Source organism: Adiantum capillus-veneris, chromosome 26, assembly GCF_014529385.1.
Source record: "Adiantum capillus-veneris isolate H3 chromosome 26, ASM1452938v2, whole genome shotgun sequence".
Taxonomy (NCBI): Eukaryota; Viridiplantae; Streptophyta; class Polypodiopsida; order Polypodiales; family Pteridaceae; genus Adiantum; species Adiantum capillus-veneris.
In genome coordinates this window covers 30,819,801-30,836,922 of record NC_140956.1, presented here as the reverse complement: position 1 = coordinate 30,836,922, position 17,122 = coordinate 30,819,801, and the positions used below count along the sequence as shown (strand labels likewise).

Genomic DNA, 17,122 nt, shown 5'->3' with positions numbered 1-17,122 from the left:
GCCTTTGGGTTACAGCCTACTTATGCCCCAACCCAACGTGTGCAAAGGAGGGGTAATGATAGAGCTAGTACATCAAATGTACATATGAATTCAGTGCCATAGATGGAAATGGCAAAAGTATGAAGGCCTCATTAAGTCATTTGTATCTATGTATGTTACGACCTTTCTTGCGGATACATGCGATGATAAAAGAGTGTTAATAGCACAAGATCATCAGTGGCGTGTATTTATGGTATGCAATCGAGGACGTTTGCGATTTCAAGAGGGGGGTATGTCACGAGGACGTGGCAGTTATTAACCATGTCACAGAGATGTGGCAACTGCTAACCTTGGTTGTTGGTTTCTTTCCAATGGGGTTTATTTTATTTGTTTAAGACCCTCTTTTTGATGTAGCAAACGGTCGGACATTGTATGGCCAATGTGAACGGTAGATTCACCCGCAGACGGGAAGGGGTCGGCACTGGAATTCGTATGGTAAGAGGATGTCTAGGCTCAGAGCAAGATCATATAGGTCCCCCCGTCGCACTTAGCAAGTTGGTGGATACTAGGAAGTGAACTCAATTAAGGCGTAAAGTCAAGGTGGGACTACCAACAAAAAGTATCCGACAGTTGGGCCACATTGCATTTTTGGATGCGGTCCCAATGAGGATAGATGGTCAGAAGACCAGTGGGAGCCCAACGGAAGCATCTCCTAAAATTTAGGGAACTGCTATTTTGGGCCACGAAATGTGTTCGCGTCATTACCTTCGGTATGACTAGGGGAACACTTTACAACTCTGCCGCGAAGTCAACTGACGCACCAGTTGAGATATTTTTAGCAGGGAAAGCCCAAACTCGGAAACTGGGCGACGTGTCAGCTTGTGAGCGATTCTGCCACTCTGGGAGGCAAAAACGAGCTGCATATCATCAAAGGGGGCGCCATTTTCAGCCACAGGCGGATTGTAACAGGTACAGAAGCTATGGAATGCTTACCTTGCCCTCTATGCACAGTATGGTGACGGGAGTGATGCCCCGCACGCTACATACTGCTCTCTTTCTCCCCTACGTGCAGTTATGTGATGCCCCACAAGAGGGCTACTCATTTGACTGATGTACAGTTGTGTGGGTTCATGCTTTTGTGCTGAGGCAAGAGCCTCCTTGAGCAGGAACAGGGGTAGCTAACTGCTGCTCCAAAGCAGGCACTGGTGAGGGTCATAACCTCACCGTACAGGTGCAAAATCAGCGCTGTGTATGCGCTGTAATTTGACTGTTTTTCAGCCATACGGACGCCAGGATCATTGGGAATCGTGTCCCACTGGCAAAGGACAGTTAGGGGACTGTTTGGGGCTGAAAACAGGGCAAAAACCAATAAATACAGCGTGCTGAATTTACTGTTTTTGGACAGGAATCAGAGGGTATATGACAGTGCAAGCGAGTTCCAGTAGGGGAATTGGTTTCGCGCAAGTTTTGGGGCTGTTATGTTGCCGAAATTTGGCCAAATCAAATGGTATCTAGGTGGATACACGTGAAGGATTCCCAGGACCTTACCTTGTAATTTACCCTCCTAAAGAATAAAGAAATACCGAAAGGGGCGCCAATTTTGGGGCCTACAGGTTGTCGGCGTCTGCTCAGAGCATTCTAGCTTCCGAGCCGTGTGTGTATTCAAGTGTTAACTCCCGTCGCAGGTTCTCTTTGCAAAGTGCTCTGTGTGTGTGTTTAAAGTAAAGAATTTCGGGTGAAAGCCAACGCGTACCGCCCTACGGGCCTGTTTCACTCTCTCTCGTAAAAATAAAGCATATCCATTCTCTCTCTCACAACTCAAATTTGCGTAGCCAAAAAGCTGCAGTTTTGCGTCGCTTGCTGCTTTTTTTCAGCTCCGAAAAATCCGAAAGTGTCCGTACTGCTGCCATGTGGCATTTGCCGTCTGCTTTTAGGGTTTCCAGCCACTTTAGGGTTTCAGCCAGCAGTTAGGGTTAGGGTTTCCAGAAATTAGGGTTTCTGCAAATTAGGATTTCTGGCAGAAATCAGGGTTTGCAGGAATTTTAGGGTTTCTGGCAGAAATTAGGGTTTCTGCTGTCGGTAGCCACGTCATCACTTTGTGACATGAAGCATGTCCACGTGGCACAGAGAGCCATGTGCACGTGAGAGTGGAATCAACTTAAAGAACACCTCGATCTGTGGGATGTTGGGTCACCTAGAGAGTTCACATGGCAAAACTATTCCAAAGGCCCCAATGCTAGAAAAACCAGATTAGATAGATGCTATATAAGCACCTCCCTTGCCAGAAGCTTTAATAGAAGCAAAGCCAAACCGAGACACACGTCCTGTACTTCCGACCACTATCCATTAGTGATAACCTTGGACGACAAATGTAGGAAAGTTAGGAATCACTGGCTCCACACAGACACCTCATTGTTTCAATTGGAGGAGGTACAGAGTAGCATTAAGGCAATATGGGTGCAGGCTTTCTCAAAGAGCTTCACTCCATCCAAAGCGTGGACAATGGCAATATCAAGCACTCAAAAAACACTCATAATGTTCAGGAAAAAAGTAACAGAGATCCGAAGGAAACGTAAGGACCATATATACAGTGAACTTGCAGAGATGGAATGCAGCAAGAGCCCTAATACTGATACTTAGGATAAAATATCCACCACAAGTTTTTTGTCTTCAAAGAGTTTTGACACTTTGTCGTCCTCTAGCTCCAATGAGGATGAGAAAAAGCAGAGAAAAAGAAAGAAAAGCAGATTCTTGAAAAAATCTAGAAGTCACAGGGAGCCATCTAGCAGTTTAGAGGAGGAGACCCCTTCCCTTGTTGATAGTTTAGACAGTGAGAAAAAGAACAAGAAGACAAAGTAGTCAAGTTTGACACATATTCAAGCTACCAGGACACCCATTGAGCCCTTGAATTCATACAGTAGTTCGACGTCACCTTTTTGGGAGGTCGTTTTTCGGAATGCTCCAAGGTATGAAGGGCGGTATCTTACTTGAAAGGAAACGCACAAACATGGTGGTCTGCTTTGTTGTTGGACAGAGAAGCACCTAAGAAGTCGGTAAAATTCAAGAGAGTTTTCACTTTTACCTGAATAATGGAAGAATATGAAGAAGATGTCATCACGGCTTTACATCATATGAGAATGAATATAGAAGATTCTGTGGATGACTATTGCCAGAGGTTTTGGGATATCTATTTCCTAGTGTCCTCATTTTGGAGGACATTTTGAAGGACTAGATTGAGCGCATCTGCTGTGGATTTCCAAAGAGATTTGACAGTATTGTCTGCAAAAGAAGTCTGACTTATTCAGAGACTTATGGGCCATGCCAAGAAAGGTTTTGGTATGCATGCTAGTTCATCAGAGAGTTCCAAAGAAGCTAGGGAATCAGCTAGAGAATTCTGATGATTCATATTGAGGTGCCAGTGGATAGGGGAGGCTAGCAGGGCTACCAACAGTTCACAAGGCACAAGAAAAGAACAAAAAAGGTAAGCTAGGTCCGTGACGGGTTTAGTCAAGGGCAAGTTTTTCTGGCTCTTGATGCAAAGTGGATGGGGGAAGAGAACCTCACAGATTCTCTTCAGTTTTTGAGGTGTACCTTGAAGCTTTTGGATTATTAGCAGTGTCTGTTGAAAGTTACCGATGAATCAGGAGGTTGAATCTCGTGCGGTACGGACTACACAAGTTGTCACAGCTTGCCTAGATTGAATAAAGTCACTAATTTCTCCTTGAGATTGTAGGGATACTAACAAGCTGACAATATTTTACCGAATGACTTTATGAAAAGGTACATTGCATTGGAAATTACTTGGAATTGAATTTGCTCTTTCATGTGTGTATTGTTAGGGTATGTGATGAAAAGATGGAATGTATGCAACATTTTATGTGATGAATGATTTGAACTTAGTGCATCTAGACGTCTGTTAGAGATGAGCGAAATCTGGATGTGATGGCTAAGTGAATGTCCAATGCATCAAGATTTCTCTCTAGATGAGATGACTAGATACTATTGTGAGTGCATGAAGAGTTTGGAAAGATGAGATGGCCAGATTGAATGATTGAAACAGTGTTCAAAAGCGATTTTGTGAATTGCATGCTCTGTGAATGTACTGTCTTGTGGGGATGGTCATGGGCATGGTTAGCTTGAATTGTGAAAAGAAAGGATATGAATCTGATAGTAACAAGATCTAGTAGATCAAGACATCCGTGAAAAGATCAGCGCGGTCTGGACGTGATTGCTAAATGGTGACAATGATCATGATTTGTATCTGAGAACTCAACAGAAATGTGATCTGATCAGCGACTGATGTCTTTGTAGACATGCTGGATTTGTGCAGCCAAACTCACTGAAAATATTAGCAGGGATCTTTGTACTCTGGGTGGGAAAGCAATCTTTCAAAGTTTGACAGAATTCAATCTTCATTCAATTAACTGGTTCCTTTTTCAATTCACCAAAATTGATGTGTGTTCCTAAAATAATTTCAATTTCATGTTATAAACATTGAATGGTTGAGATTAGAATCTAGTAATTTCTGTTTTACTCCAGCAAACTTGATGTGATTTTCAATGCAATTATCAGATTGTTAGTTTAGATACTTGTTGTTTTAAGCTTAGATATTTGTTAAGTATAACTTTGGAATAATCTTCTCATGGTAGGACACATAATTGATTAATGCCTTGTTGAGTTGATGTAAGATTGTTTTAGGTGTTGGCAGCCACACAAAGGCCTGGAGAGGCTGGGATGAGCTGGTTTCAAGGCACTGCTGATGCCGTGCGACAGTTCACATGGCTTTTTGAGGTGCTGTTTTTAAAAACCTGTTTTCAAGTTGAGCAAAAGAGAAGTTTTGCGCAAGGTTTTCTTTTGGTAGTTAACTGGACAGCCATAGAGGAAGTCTAGACTCACGTGCTTAACATCAAGAAGTATGTGGGAGTGCTTACAGGATACTAAGAATGCAGGTATTGAGCATGTTGTTATTCTCTCTGGTGACCATCTGTATCGCATGGACTACATGGACTTCGTGCAGGTTCACTGTTGAAAATTTATGGGCACTTAATCATGCCTTCAAAGTCTTATAATAAGGAAATGCATTGTGTGTTTGCAGAAGCATAAGGACAGCGATGCTGATATTACAATATCTTGTGTCCCCATAGATGACAGGTAGATGGGCTTTGTACAACTCTTTAAGTGTTATACACTTAGAAAACCGTTTATTAATTGTGTAGTAAAGCCAAATGTTATTTTCTTGCAGAGGCATAATGCAGTCTGTGTCGTAGTGTTTTGGATACCTGCATATGTATTGAACTCCTTCTATGATGTTAGGGACCATAAGTTACTGATTGCCCAGCAGTCTGATTCTTTAGTGTGTTTTGATTGATGCAGCCGAGCTTCAGATTATGGTTTGATGAAGATTGACGGTAAAGGCCGTGTTTTATATTTCTCTGAGAAGCCGAAAGGAGATGATCTCAAAGCTATGGTAAGTCCATTTGAAATGCGTATGGATCAAGCAACTGATTGGTTGTGCTTTTCAGTAGTGTGCCAGCTTTGCTTAGCTTCATATAAATTGGGTTTATTATCTATGAACTCATCAGGACATTGCTACTTGTCTCTTACATCAGGAGGTTGACACTACTGTTCTAGGCCTGTCCCCGGAGGCAGCAAAAGAGACACCTTACATTGCATCTATGGGAGTTTATGTCTTCAAAAAGGATATTCTTTTGAAACTCCTTAGGTAGGCTGATTCGTGTGCCCGTTTGATCTGAGCAGTCTTTGGCCACTTCCAACTGTTGGGTTTTTAAATTTGAAATCTGAAATAATGCAGATGGCGGTATCCCACGGCAAATGATTTTGGTTCTGAAATAATTCCTGCCTCTACCAAAGAATGTAATGTAAAGGTAAGGATTGCTTGTTTATACTGTTCTATTTATTTTTACTGGTTTCAATGTGTAGCTCTAATAATTGCATGTCATTCAGGAGGGTGCTATATATGTAAAAGTTTACTTGGCTACTAAGATCAATCCGATGGTTGTGTGTGGCTCCTGATTAATATTAGCCTGGAACATTAAGCTACTTAGGGCCCATCTTGATCATCAACCTGTCAAAGCCAAACATAAATAGGACTAAAGAACAGATGAAGGCCTATGTAGAGTTCTGTATAAGAGCTGCCTCGTTGACATACCACATACATAACATTTGTCATCTTTTCTGGTTATTGAGATTTAATTTTTTGAAGCTGCATCTGGACAGGCTTATTTGTTTAATGGCTATTGGGAGGACATTGGAACTATAAGATCCTTTTATGAAGCCAATTTGGCTCTTACTGCTCAGGTACCTGAGGATAGGTTTGAATCAAATTGCACTACTATATCGTGATTCTTATTCATGGACAATTTGAATGCTGCAGCCACCTAATTTCAGCTTTTATGATGCTTCAAAACCCATATACACATCTGCTCGTTACCTTCCACCCACAAAAGTTGACTGCTGCAAGGTGAAGGCTATTTTGAGGATAGCATACAATCATTTATTTTTTAAACTGAGCAATTTCATCCGACTCATGTCTACAGATATTAGGCTCAATTGTCTCACATGGATGCTTCCTGCGGGAATGCTCGGTCGAGCATTCAATTGTGGGTATCAGGTCTCGCATTGAGAATGGTGTAGATTTGAAGGTAAGAAATAGCTAGCGTAGGTTGGATTCGAACCATAAGCGAAGTGTGTGTGGTGTTTTGAGAGGCATAGATTTACCATCCCGCTCTGTTTCTGAGTGTCAAATTGGTCTAAATTCCAGGACACCGTCATGCTCGGTGCTGATTATTATGAAACTGACGCTGAGCGTGCTGCCCTTCTTGCTCAAGGGAAAGTGCCAGTGGGAGTTGGGGAAAACTCCAAAATAAGGTGCTGGTTTATCGTCCCTTGCATGCGTCGTAGAATTTTTGAAGCTTCTATACTTGAAAGACTGTTTATTAGTTTATGCTTAATCTTCTCAAATTGACATTGTTTGCAGAAATTGCATCATTGACAAGAATGCTAGAATTGGGAAGAATGTAATGCTGGTCAATTCTGAGGTAAGCACTGCACATGATTCGGACCTGTTGGTCATGCCATTCGATGAGAAGTTTGAATGTCAGCTCATATTTTCGTCTACCCTGGTTCCAGAATGTTGAGGAAGGAGATAGGTCTGCAGATGGGTTTTACATTCGCTCTGGCATTACAGTTATTCTTAAAAACTCTACAATCAAGGATGGGACTGCGGTTTGAGGGTAGACCCTCTAAATCTGCAATTGAAATTCCTTGTTCTCTGTTTGTCCTAAGTTTATCCACAGGGTGTATTTTAGGGAAAGGTATTCTGCCATAAAGCAAAAGCAGGAGCAAACCAAATTTTTTGCTGAATGAGGTGCCCTCTTCATATTGGTCATGTGACCCAATGGTGTCAACGCACACACAAGGAGTTGCAAAGAGGCTTGCTTGGTGATCTTTCTTTTTGGGCTGTTGCTGGCGTGCAAGGCTGGATCCCCTTGGAAAATGACGGTGTACAAGGTTGATTTCAAGTGGAGGTAGTCATGTGCCTGATGCATATTGATGGTCTTGATCAATATCCACAGACAGTTGATCATGAAATGTTTGAGCTTTCGCAATATGCTCAGAATCTTTTAGGTGGATACATGTAAGCAAGAAACAGATACAACATATAATTTAGTCACCTGAAATGGCAATAGTTTCAAATAATGGATGAGGCAGTTTCTTATATTCTTTTGTAAAACTTTATATCCTGTCGAACGCAACTTTCGATTAGGTAAAGCATTATGAGCCTTGGCAAGCAGGGGTTAACATCTTGAGCAATACAGAGTGCCATCTTTGAAATGGTATGGATACTCACGAAATGAATTGTGACTCGTCACCCACTTGTGCCATCTCTGGCAAGCAGAGAATTTAAGCATGCATGCAAACATTCAAATGTATGCACTACTTGTAAGTGATGGCATTTGATTGTGGGACGAGAGAGTAAGTGGGATGTGTTTTGGTTTGTGACCATCATTAATCGCAGTGAAATGCAGAACCTTCTGGCTCTTTTCTTTTCGTTTGCTATGCACTGATAATGTTTATATGTAATGTCTCTAATTCTGATGCTTATCTAATATCTATTATGGATCCGTCACAGTTTTTTCGATTTGATGAATACATAAAGGTCCCAGATCTTCACAAAATTCCATTTGTTGGATACCATGAGCGGCAGTGTGACAACTACTGTTTGCAGTGAATAAACTTATGTGAGAAAAAAACATTAGGTCCATGTGTGGAAGCGTACATATTCTATTCATCAGCTGGTTGTCTTGCTTACATTCTATATTGAAAATAGGGCCTTGCATTACCTCACAGAAAAACCATACCATGAATCTAGCTGGAGATCCGTTGCTATGCTCTCCTGTAATGTGCACTCAGAATAAGGCCATCATTGTGATAAGAGGCATGGGTTTGTATGTTTGCTTTGCAGCTTTTCTTCAGAAATCTTACATCATGCATTTTAGGGCAATTTATGATCGCTTACAAGAAGAGGCATACCTATGTTTTTGGTCCGCTGTGGAGTCATTTGGCGACAGTCTACTTGACAAGCAGGGTGCTGATCTAACATGATAATCATCCGCCTCTAAAGTGTGTATCTAGCATATGTCACAGCCACTGCCCTCGTACATGGTTTCTATCTAATGTCAGTAGTCACACTCTCCACAACCGCTTCTGCATTTCAAGAAGTCCAAAGGCAGCTCTTGATGACAATTAGAATTACATTTATCTAAATTTCATAAAGACATCACAACCAAGAGACTTATCCTGAACTTCGAAACGAATTTAAAAGAATAATATGCTGCTGACTATGGTGTTATGATTAAAGCCAGGAGCTGATATGCTTACAGTGCATGAAGCTTCAACTTATATGTATTAAAGCTTAAAAATCCAGATACAATTAGTAGGAAGCCTACAACTACCTGAGGAAGATTGCAAGGTTTTATGACATTGTCAATCCAAGTAATTGTGTTTCCATACAACAGATTACTTATTTTGCTTCATTGTAACCTACTCTCTGTCGCCTTTTATGTGTCACTGTTGTTTCATCGAGACATGCTTCCATGACTTCATGTGCATTGTTACCGGTTGTAGAAGAAGTTTGGTTAATCAGGAAAATACATAGCTAGATAAACCTATTACACTATTGGTGTGGTTAGTATGGATAACCATCAAGATATTGTCTCGCAATGCGACCATTACCACCTTGGGGGTAGAAAGCACCAGGGAAGGACTCATTCCCAGTGCCATATAGAATGCGTAGGATTTGCGCGGGAGTGCGGGAGTAGGAGAGCGAGAAGTAGTCAGCGGACAACACGTTTTGGGTGGTGGAGCTGTGGGCACCCAAGCAAATGGGCACCACTAGCCCTTCATCCACCACCCCAGTCATCCCCAGACGGTTCCTTAGGTTGGAAATTGCAATAGTGAATTGCGCCACCGTGTAGATGTACCCACTCACCAGTTCATTTCTCCTCTCATACAAGTATGCCCTTATCACTGCATCCTGCCCAGACTCCACTCCTTCTAGTCCTGCCAATAGCTGCACAATTACACTCTCATTATGTATGCAAAGCACTCTCTCTCTCTCTCTCTCTCTCTCCCCCCCCCCCCCCCCCCCCCCCCCCCCCCCCCCCCCCCCCCCCTCCCCATCACACACACACACACACACACACACCCCGCCCAAAAAAAAAAAAAAACAAATTCCAAGTTTAATTACATACAAAATAGTTTCTAAATTCACATACCCTTTTGGCTGTTGCTGTTGTTAGTGATGGGTTGGCACCAACATATCCTGTTAAGCCAATGTAGGGTATAAAGTAACTACCAAGCAAAAATTTTAAGCCATCTTCATAGGGGTTGAATGGGGGCTCAAGTGTGAATCCAAAAGCTTCATTCATTAGCATTGCCCACACATCTACACTCAGATCCATCAAGGGACGAGGCATTCCGCCAGTAGTCTCCCATATTGCTCTAGTTTATGAAAGATAAAATAAAATAATTTTTTCAGTCATGTTGATTGTAAAAAGGACATTAATTATCATTAAACTTCTACAAACAATGCATTTGTTTGAGCTAAGTATTTACCACCTTGAAATGAATCACTTAAAACACCTATTATGCAAATTAATTTAGGTAACAATGGTTAATATAAGGAATATCATATATGAACACAATGTGGCGATTTAAACAAAATAGAAGTTTTGAGTGAAAGCACTACTGTTTGTGAAAAAAATTCTCATGATGATGAGCCCTTGCAATTCTTTACATTGTTTTCCTCACATGTATCAAGAAATGAGTCAAGTTGACACCCAAATTGCTCTAGGAAAGAAATGACGGTCCAATCACATATTCTTATCACGTGATATCGATCGACAATGCCTTGTGTCTGTTATTAAGTTATGACATCTCACCTTTTTTTTGTGACTAAGACAAAGTTTTGTATGATTAAATGCATGCGACTATAAACATTTTAATTTGACATAAATAGATCCCCACCAACATGCATATTGCAACAATTAAGAGAAAAGGCCACTGTGTAAGGGTATTGCTCGTGCTTCATAGCAGCAAGGTCAAGGGTTCAAGTCCTTTTCAACACTCTTTTGAAGAAAAGGACACCAAGAGAAAATTCCAAGTCTCCTTCAGCTGACTCATGAAAAAAGGGACACCAAGCTTGTGCTTTTGTTGCTTAAGCTCTTTCCCTTCAACATTGGAGTGATTCCTCTTCCTCAAGTGCAACTCATCATTCCATCATGTTGCCATCAAGATAGTCATGAGGAATGGGCTCTTGCTACTTTACCAAAATAATATTTAGAGGAGGAAGTTGTCAAAACACAAGGGACTTTGTAAAAAATAAAGACCGTGTATGCTTTTCTTCGATTGTGCTACTGGGGATTGAACCCTGGGTCTTTACTCACCTAAGCATACAAACAACCCCATTGACATTTTTGTATTTATATATGCATGCATACCAAAAATAGATGCATAAAATATTCCAAGGGAACAACCACATACAAAGAATGGAGGGGATAAGTTATCTAGAATGTAGCTTGGAGTGTCATTGGAGCTTGTAAGTGATCAGGGGAAAAGAGTTTAGAAATGATCTTGTCACAAAGTTAGCGGAAAAATTAGCAACATGTGTGTATAAGTCAAGTGCTCTCCCAGTTGGACATACCCTTTGGTATTGTGCCTTTCGGTGCTATCAAGTATTTATTGAATCGTATATGGAGCTTTAATATAACAAACATACACTCAACCAAAGAAACATTGAGCACATAAAACTTTTTTAATCAATTAAAAAAATATGATATCCATTTTTTAATCGAAGGAGGATTTGTAGTCAATTAGTGCCATGCAATCCAGTATTATTGTTTCCTGTCGAATCAAAGTGAAAACGTAATAAGCTTTTCAAGACTAATGTATCTAATAAAACATTCTTGAGGAATGGAGAGCGTGTTACAAAACGATTACTATTTCGCAAATGAAAATTCACACGGACTATCAAGTTTTTGGGAGGTGGCTAGAAAGACAAATAGATCATAAAAAGGAATTCGAGTCAAGAAATATTTTCAAATCTCCATGCTTGAAGCCTATACACCACATCAAACAATGATCTAAGTCACATTTGTGTGTGTGTGTGTGTGTGTGTGTGAGAGAGAGAGAGAGAGAGAGTGAGAGAGAGAGAGAGAGAGAGTAGATTTTTGGAATACCTCCTTTGTTAACACAATATGTTTAATTTGTGAAAAAAAGGCACAACCCCATTTAATTAGTAGCTAGCATCAATGTCTAGCAATTACTCCGCATTGGTCTTTTCGTGTTTGGTTTTTGTTTTTTTGGGGGTGGGGGGGGGGGGGGGGGGGGGGGGGGGGGGGGGGTGGTTGGTTGCGATCCACCTAAAAATGTATAAGTGTAGCATGTGAGTTCACCGAGAGGGGTTTTTTATATTTCAAAGAGGTATAGAATTACACTACACGTACAAGAGGGGTTAAGAAAATAAAGTTTTTAAGAAGGTTACTAGTTTATGGAAGAAAAGGAGTCTTTTAATTCACGGTGGTGAAGCGTGTGTAGAGGGGTTTTATAAATACCTATTGAACTCTCTTGCTATGGGTAATATTGAAAGTTGATTCCCCCTGGGAAGTCCTTTGGAAACTTCAAAGGGAGGCTAAAATATATATATTTTGATAATACACTTATTAATTCTAACATAATCCTATAACTTTTCTATTTTATAATTAAAAATCTTTGTCATAATTTCGTGGGGCCTTGAATTTCAAGGTCAACATTAAGGCTTCATAGCTATAAATCTCGATTAATTTCTTAAAATTCATAATAACCCCTGGTTGCTACTTAGTTTGCCTTAGAAAATCAAGGCTGAAAACATGATTTTCTTAAAGGATAATTATTTTGGATTAGAAAGGATGCTACTTACCTTATATGATCTACTTCTTGCCAACCAAATTGGGCACTAATACTATGAGTAAGTTCATCTAGATTTGCGCGATGAACACCAATGGGTGGAGGTCCTCTGGCAAAATATGGAGCAACAGTATGTAGTCCATATCCAAATGCAGCCCATAAGAACCATTCGGCCTCCATGAACTCAAGGTTAAGAGCAAAATGAAAGATGTTAATTTCTTCTTGGGTCACGTTTCGGTTAGGTACATATGTGCCTGTGGATGGCAAATATGCACATCTACTAAATGGATCACCATATGTAGCAATTGCACAATAGTGAGACCCTAGTATGGATGCAAATAAAGAGACTATATGCAAACTGAAAAGCCTATGATCTTCCATTTTAATCTTAGGTTCTTCTACCTCATATAATCTCTCTTTGTGAGAGCTCCCAATGGCTCTTGGTGATTTATATACATTGTTATTAGTTCCCTTAGAATTCACTCAACCATGCTCTTTGTGCTAAGCCTTTTCTCCTCTTCTCACGCTCTAGCCACTCCATGCCTCATGTATGCATATATAGTTTCACCAAAAAAAAAAAGTGTACACATCATACCATTGTTTCACCTTCCATATAAATGTCACAATTTATTAATCATAAAAACATGACTGGAGGAAAAAATACTTGTTGTACCATTGAAACACTTCCTCTCTAGTGAGAAATTGTGCATCCTATAGGAGAATGTAGGTACTACCCTAGTAGACTAGGAGGTATGCATGATCTTTCTGGCCACTAAGGTTGTGCACACCAATGTATTCACTTTAATCGATGCGTACAAGTATGTCATGAGTTTGTGGATTGCTGAAAAGTAATTTGCAGGTAGTTCAATGACTCTTATCATGTGAATCACTCATTATGTAGGGCTACCAATTTTCTAATAGAGAGTATTGTGTCGGCCTCTGTACAAAGGAGACAAAAGGGCAATTCACACGTATAGTGTGATGACAAAAAGTAACGTGCTCAGGAAAACAGACTAGCATGTGTGCATGCTCACATACATGAACTAAGCTATAAGGGACCAAACCCTTTGTGACATTGAATAACAAATTGGCAAAGGTCAACTAGATTACAAGTTCAAAGTACTTTGTTAAAACACAAATTGTTAGATTTTGCTCCTTCAAATAGGTTTGCAAGACTAGGAACTGATGTGTCTTCGAAAACACCATGGAAACAGACAGGTTCACGGAGATAATACAAGAAAGCCAGTGGCGATTATCACCATATGAAAATAGATTAACTTTGATGAGTGGAACAAGGCCATTGATGTTGCTTTGACCGACCTACATAATTGAAGATGTGGGCCCTTTCTTTGTTGTGGGGTGGCTCCCCCATCAACCGATGTATCTATGGTCTCTTGGAGATGTCATGGCTTGGCACGAGCATTGTGATTTTTTGATTTTGTCAATATAATCTACTCACCATTGTGAGTTTTGCAAAAAAAAAAAAGATATCAAAGTTTCTTGAAGGCATCGATTAAAGTGAATACATTGGTGTGCACAACGGTTTTGTGATAGAAAACGTAGAAAAAGTCTCTTTTACTTGCATCAAAATGAATGCAGTTAAACGAGACATCAAGAAAAAAACCATCATAACAAAGACCGTCCTTATTGGTCTACATAACGCCTTAATACTCCCCCAAACTCTCCTTTTTTGGGGGAAGCAAATTTTCCCAAATTCGGATTCCTTCCGTGCCTTTCTCAGGCGCATATGGAGTAGCAAAACTCAGGGGAGGATTTGAACTCGGAGAGATGAGTCTGGTTTTCCCTATGCTAACCACCTCAGCACGATACTTTCAATGTTGACTTTTTCAACATCTTTAATCTAAAAAAAAAATTCACAATCCCCTCCCAGTTCCTCCTCCATCTGCACTATCGTCTCCTGCTGAGGGCACCGCCTTGCTGCTCATGTCTGTGCCACTTACATTGACGACCTCTGCTTTGGTTGCTTCCCCCACATGCGTGAGTTGACGTTTGCTTTGGTTGCTCAAGGCATCCACACAAGATTCCATCCGTACCTTTTTTTTTCCAAAATGGGTAGCACATACTCACGAAACTAAGGGTGTGTTCAGACTAGGCGGCGAAAGAAAAATGCAAAGGGGGCGTTGATCCTCCATGGTGAAATTTAATTGGTTAGAGTTGAGGCACTCTTCCGCCGGGCCCTCCCCCCGCCCCTGGGAAGAGTTGATGGCCTCTCTCAACCCCCTTCACTTTTTCACTTTTCCTCCTCCACACTGTTCACACTAGGCGGCGGCACATTTAGGAATGCCTGTTTCTTTCGCCGGTTCAGTCTAAACCCAACCTAATTTTGGGGTGTGGGGGGAAGGCATCCACACAAGATTCCATCCATACTTTTTTTTTTCAAAATGGGTAGCACATACTCCAAAAACTAATTTTGGGGTTTGGGGGGATTGTGGACTAGTGGAAGCTTCTTGCTAGCAATTGTGGACCATTGGATAAAACTTGTTCAATAGGGCCACATGGAAAACTTGATGTTCTTTCCTACTTTTGAAGGAGTGGGTTAGAGAGGCATTAACTTGTTTGATTTGTAGCTATGGCCCATGGCAGAGTCTCTAAATGGGCAGGCTTTGTATATGGTAGGTTTTTTATACAGTATATTCTCTCATTTTATGTAAGAATTGTAAAAAAAGAAAAGAGAGGCATTAACGAGGGTCTCTCTCTCTCTCTCTCTCTCTCTCTCTCTCTCTCACACACACACACACACACACACACACACACACACACACACACACACACACACACACAACCTTATGCAGGCCATTGTGACTATTACCTTCTTTGACAAGATATAAAATAGATGAACGGTATTAAGTTTTAGGTTGATCAATAAAGTAAATAATATGATAAATTTTCTTGCTTGACATGCCAATTTTCAAGCCATTAAGAATCAAACAAAAAATTCATCTGCCCACTATATTTTTAATACATGACAAATACAATTACATTTAATGTATTTTGTGTGTGTGAGTGTTTAACAGGGATGGACGTGTGCATGCAAAAGATATGCACTAAGCTTTTAGAGTTTGAGTCATGTTTGCATATATCTTGTTAAAACTAAGTTCACGGAGATAATCCAAGAAAGGACGGGGACAATCATCGCCATTGGAAAACAGAGGAATTCTGAAGAGTGGTGCAGGACCATGGACGTTGCAATGATGGACTTGCATATGTAAAAAAATGAACTCATCCATGGTCTTGGGGTGGCTCCCCTTTCAACCGATGTATCTATGATCTTTCGAAGATGTCATGGCTCGGTTCGAGCATGGTAAGAATCTATAATTTTTTGGTTTTATCAATATAATCTACTCACCCTTGTGAGTTTTACAAAAAAAGAAAAGAAAAAGAAAAGACATGTTTGCATATGTGTGTATTGAGGGATGCTTGACTACTTGAGTATGCTAACTTTAGTGTGGGGGAGAAGGAAAAAGGGGGTGAACGTGTGCACTTGGGTGTGCATAGAGAGGGAGAGAGAGAGAAGAGAGAGAAGAAGAAGAAGAAGAAGAAGAAGAAGAAGAAGAAAAAGAGAAGTTTTAAACGTCATAGGAACAATTCCGAAAGACCCCAAAGATCATCCCTGACAAGTGTTGAACTCAAGTCTCGTTATTCGAGAGGGAATTTGGGATAACTAATCTCCCATATAGTTTGGTGTGGGGGGAGAGAGAGAGAGAGAGAGAGAGAGAGATGCAAGGGGAGGAAGGTCAATGAAAAATCATATAACAAATAGAGATAGTGTAATCAAGAAAGAGGTCAAAGAAACAAGGTGAGCCCTTCCCAAATGCAAAGAAAAAAGGGAAGATGCTGATTGGATATTTTTTTCTGGCCACAAAACAATTGTGGCCAGCTCTGGATGACACTAAAATAGCAAGTTAAGTTATAAAGTGTGTGTTTAAAATGAAGGTGGCCCAAAAGAACACCATGTCCATATTCTTTTAAATTGCAATTATACCAGTCACTTAGATTGATCACTAGTGCTTGATCTTGATGCCTTTCTCAGTCAGAAAATTGATACATGTCAATTGATAGCGCATCACAGCTCTTTCATGAAGACGATGGCTTTCATTGCCTGCCGTCAAAGCTATGGAAGCCCTTGTCCTGTGCTGTCTCCTGATACACTAAATTCGCAAACGGCAACAATTGAACTTTGAAGAGAGAGATGGGCAACCCCATGAATCTAAAAAAAAGGATTACTTTGATGTCCGTGCAGTCACGTGCACCTCCCTGCCGCCTCACTCTGCCATTCTCCTCTGCCACGAGTCCGTGCCTTGCCTTGCACCCTTGCCTTGCCCTCAATGGCACCTACTACGTAGTTCCTGCCTTGCCCTCAATGTTTCTTCACTTCGGCTTTCCACTTGGCTACCTCAGCTACGAGCTGCGGCTGCCTATAGCATTTACTCTACACATAAAAAATTACCAAAATACCCCTCTAATTTGTGGCAATTCTCAAATATCCCTCAAATTTCGAAAATTCCCAAAATACCCCTATAGATCTCCCCAATCTCAGAAAAATAAAAAGTTTTTAAAAACATACTAAGTGCATAAGTAAAGGGTGAGTTTAGGAAATGAAAAGACAAATGAAGGTGGAAAGTTAAAAGACAAATGAAGGTGGAAAGTTAAAAGACAT

General features: G+C 40.7%; 2 protein-coding genes across 2 annotated transcripts in view; one reads left to right on the top strand and one right to left on the bottom strand.

Moving 5' to 3' along the window:
- Positions 1–8,049, top strand: part of LOC147423198 (glucose-1-phosphate adenylyltransferase large subunit 3, chloroplastic/amyloplastic-like) — a 50,359-nt gene extending 42,310 nt beyond the window's left edge. The window contains exons 4-15 of the mRNA XM_086502011.1: positions 4,678–4,770; positions 4,913–4,996; positions 5,075–5,130; positions 5,353–5,446; positions 5,589–5,701; positions 5,792–5,864; positions 6,217–6,297; positions 6,374–6,460; positions 6,537–6,641; positions 6,761–6,867; positions 6,977–7,037; positions 7,129–8,049. Of these exons, the coding sequence (XP_086358137.1) occupies positions 4,678–4,770; positions 4,913–4,996; positions 5,075–5,130; positions 5,353–5,446; positions 5,589–5,701; positions 5,792–5,864; positions 6,217–6,297; positions 6,374–6,460; positions 6,537–6,641; positions 6,761–6,867; positions 6,977–7,037; positions 7,129–7,230 (1,056 nt within the window). The 3' untranslated portion in view covers positions 7,231–8,049. The remainder of the gene's footprint in view (positions 1–4,677; positions 4,771–4,912; positions 4,997–5,074; positions 5,131–5,352; positions 5,447–5,588; positions 5,702–5,791; positions 5,865–6,216; positions 6,298–6,373; positions 6,461–6,536; positions 6,642–6,760; positions 6,868–6,976; positions 7,038–7,128) is intronic.
- Positions 8,050–8,888: 839 nt separating this feature from the next.
- LOC147423197 (ferritin-like catalase Nec2) lies at positions 8,889–12,869 on the bottom strand. The gene is made up of 3 exons (XM_086502013.1): positions 12,458–12,869; positions 9,777–10,002; positions 8,889–9,571 (listed from the first exon to the last, which is right to left on the bottom strand). Exons 1-3 carry the CDS (start codon positions 12,823–12,825, stop codon positions 9,188–9,190), a joined length of 978 nt encoding a protein of 325 aa, XP_086358139.1. The 5' UTR covers positions 12,826–12,869; the 3' UTR covers positions 8,889–9,187.
- Between the last annotated feature and the right edge of the window lie 4,253 nt (positions 12,870–17,122).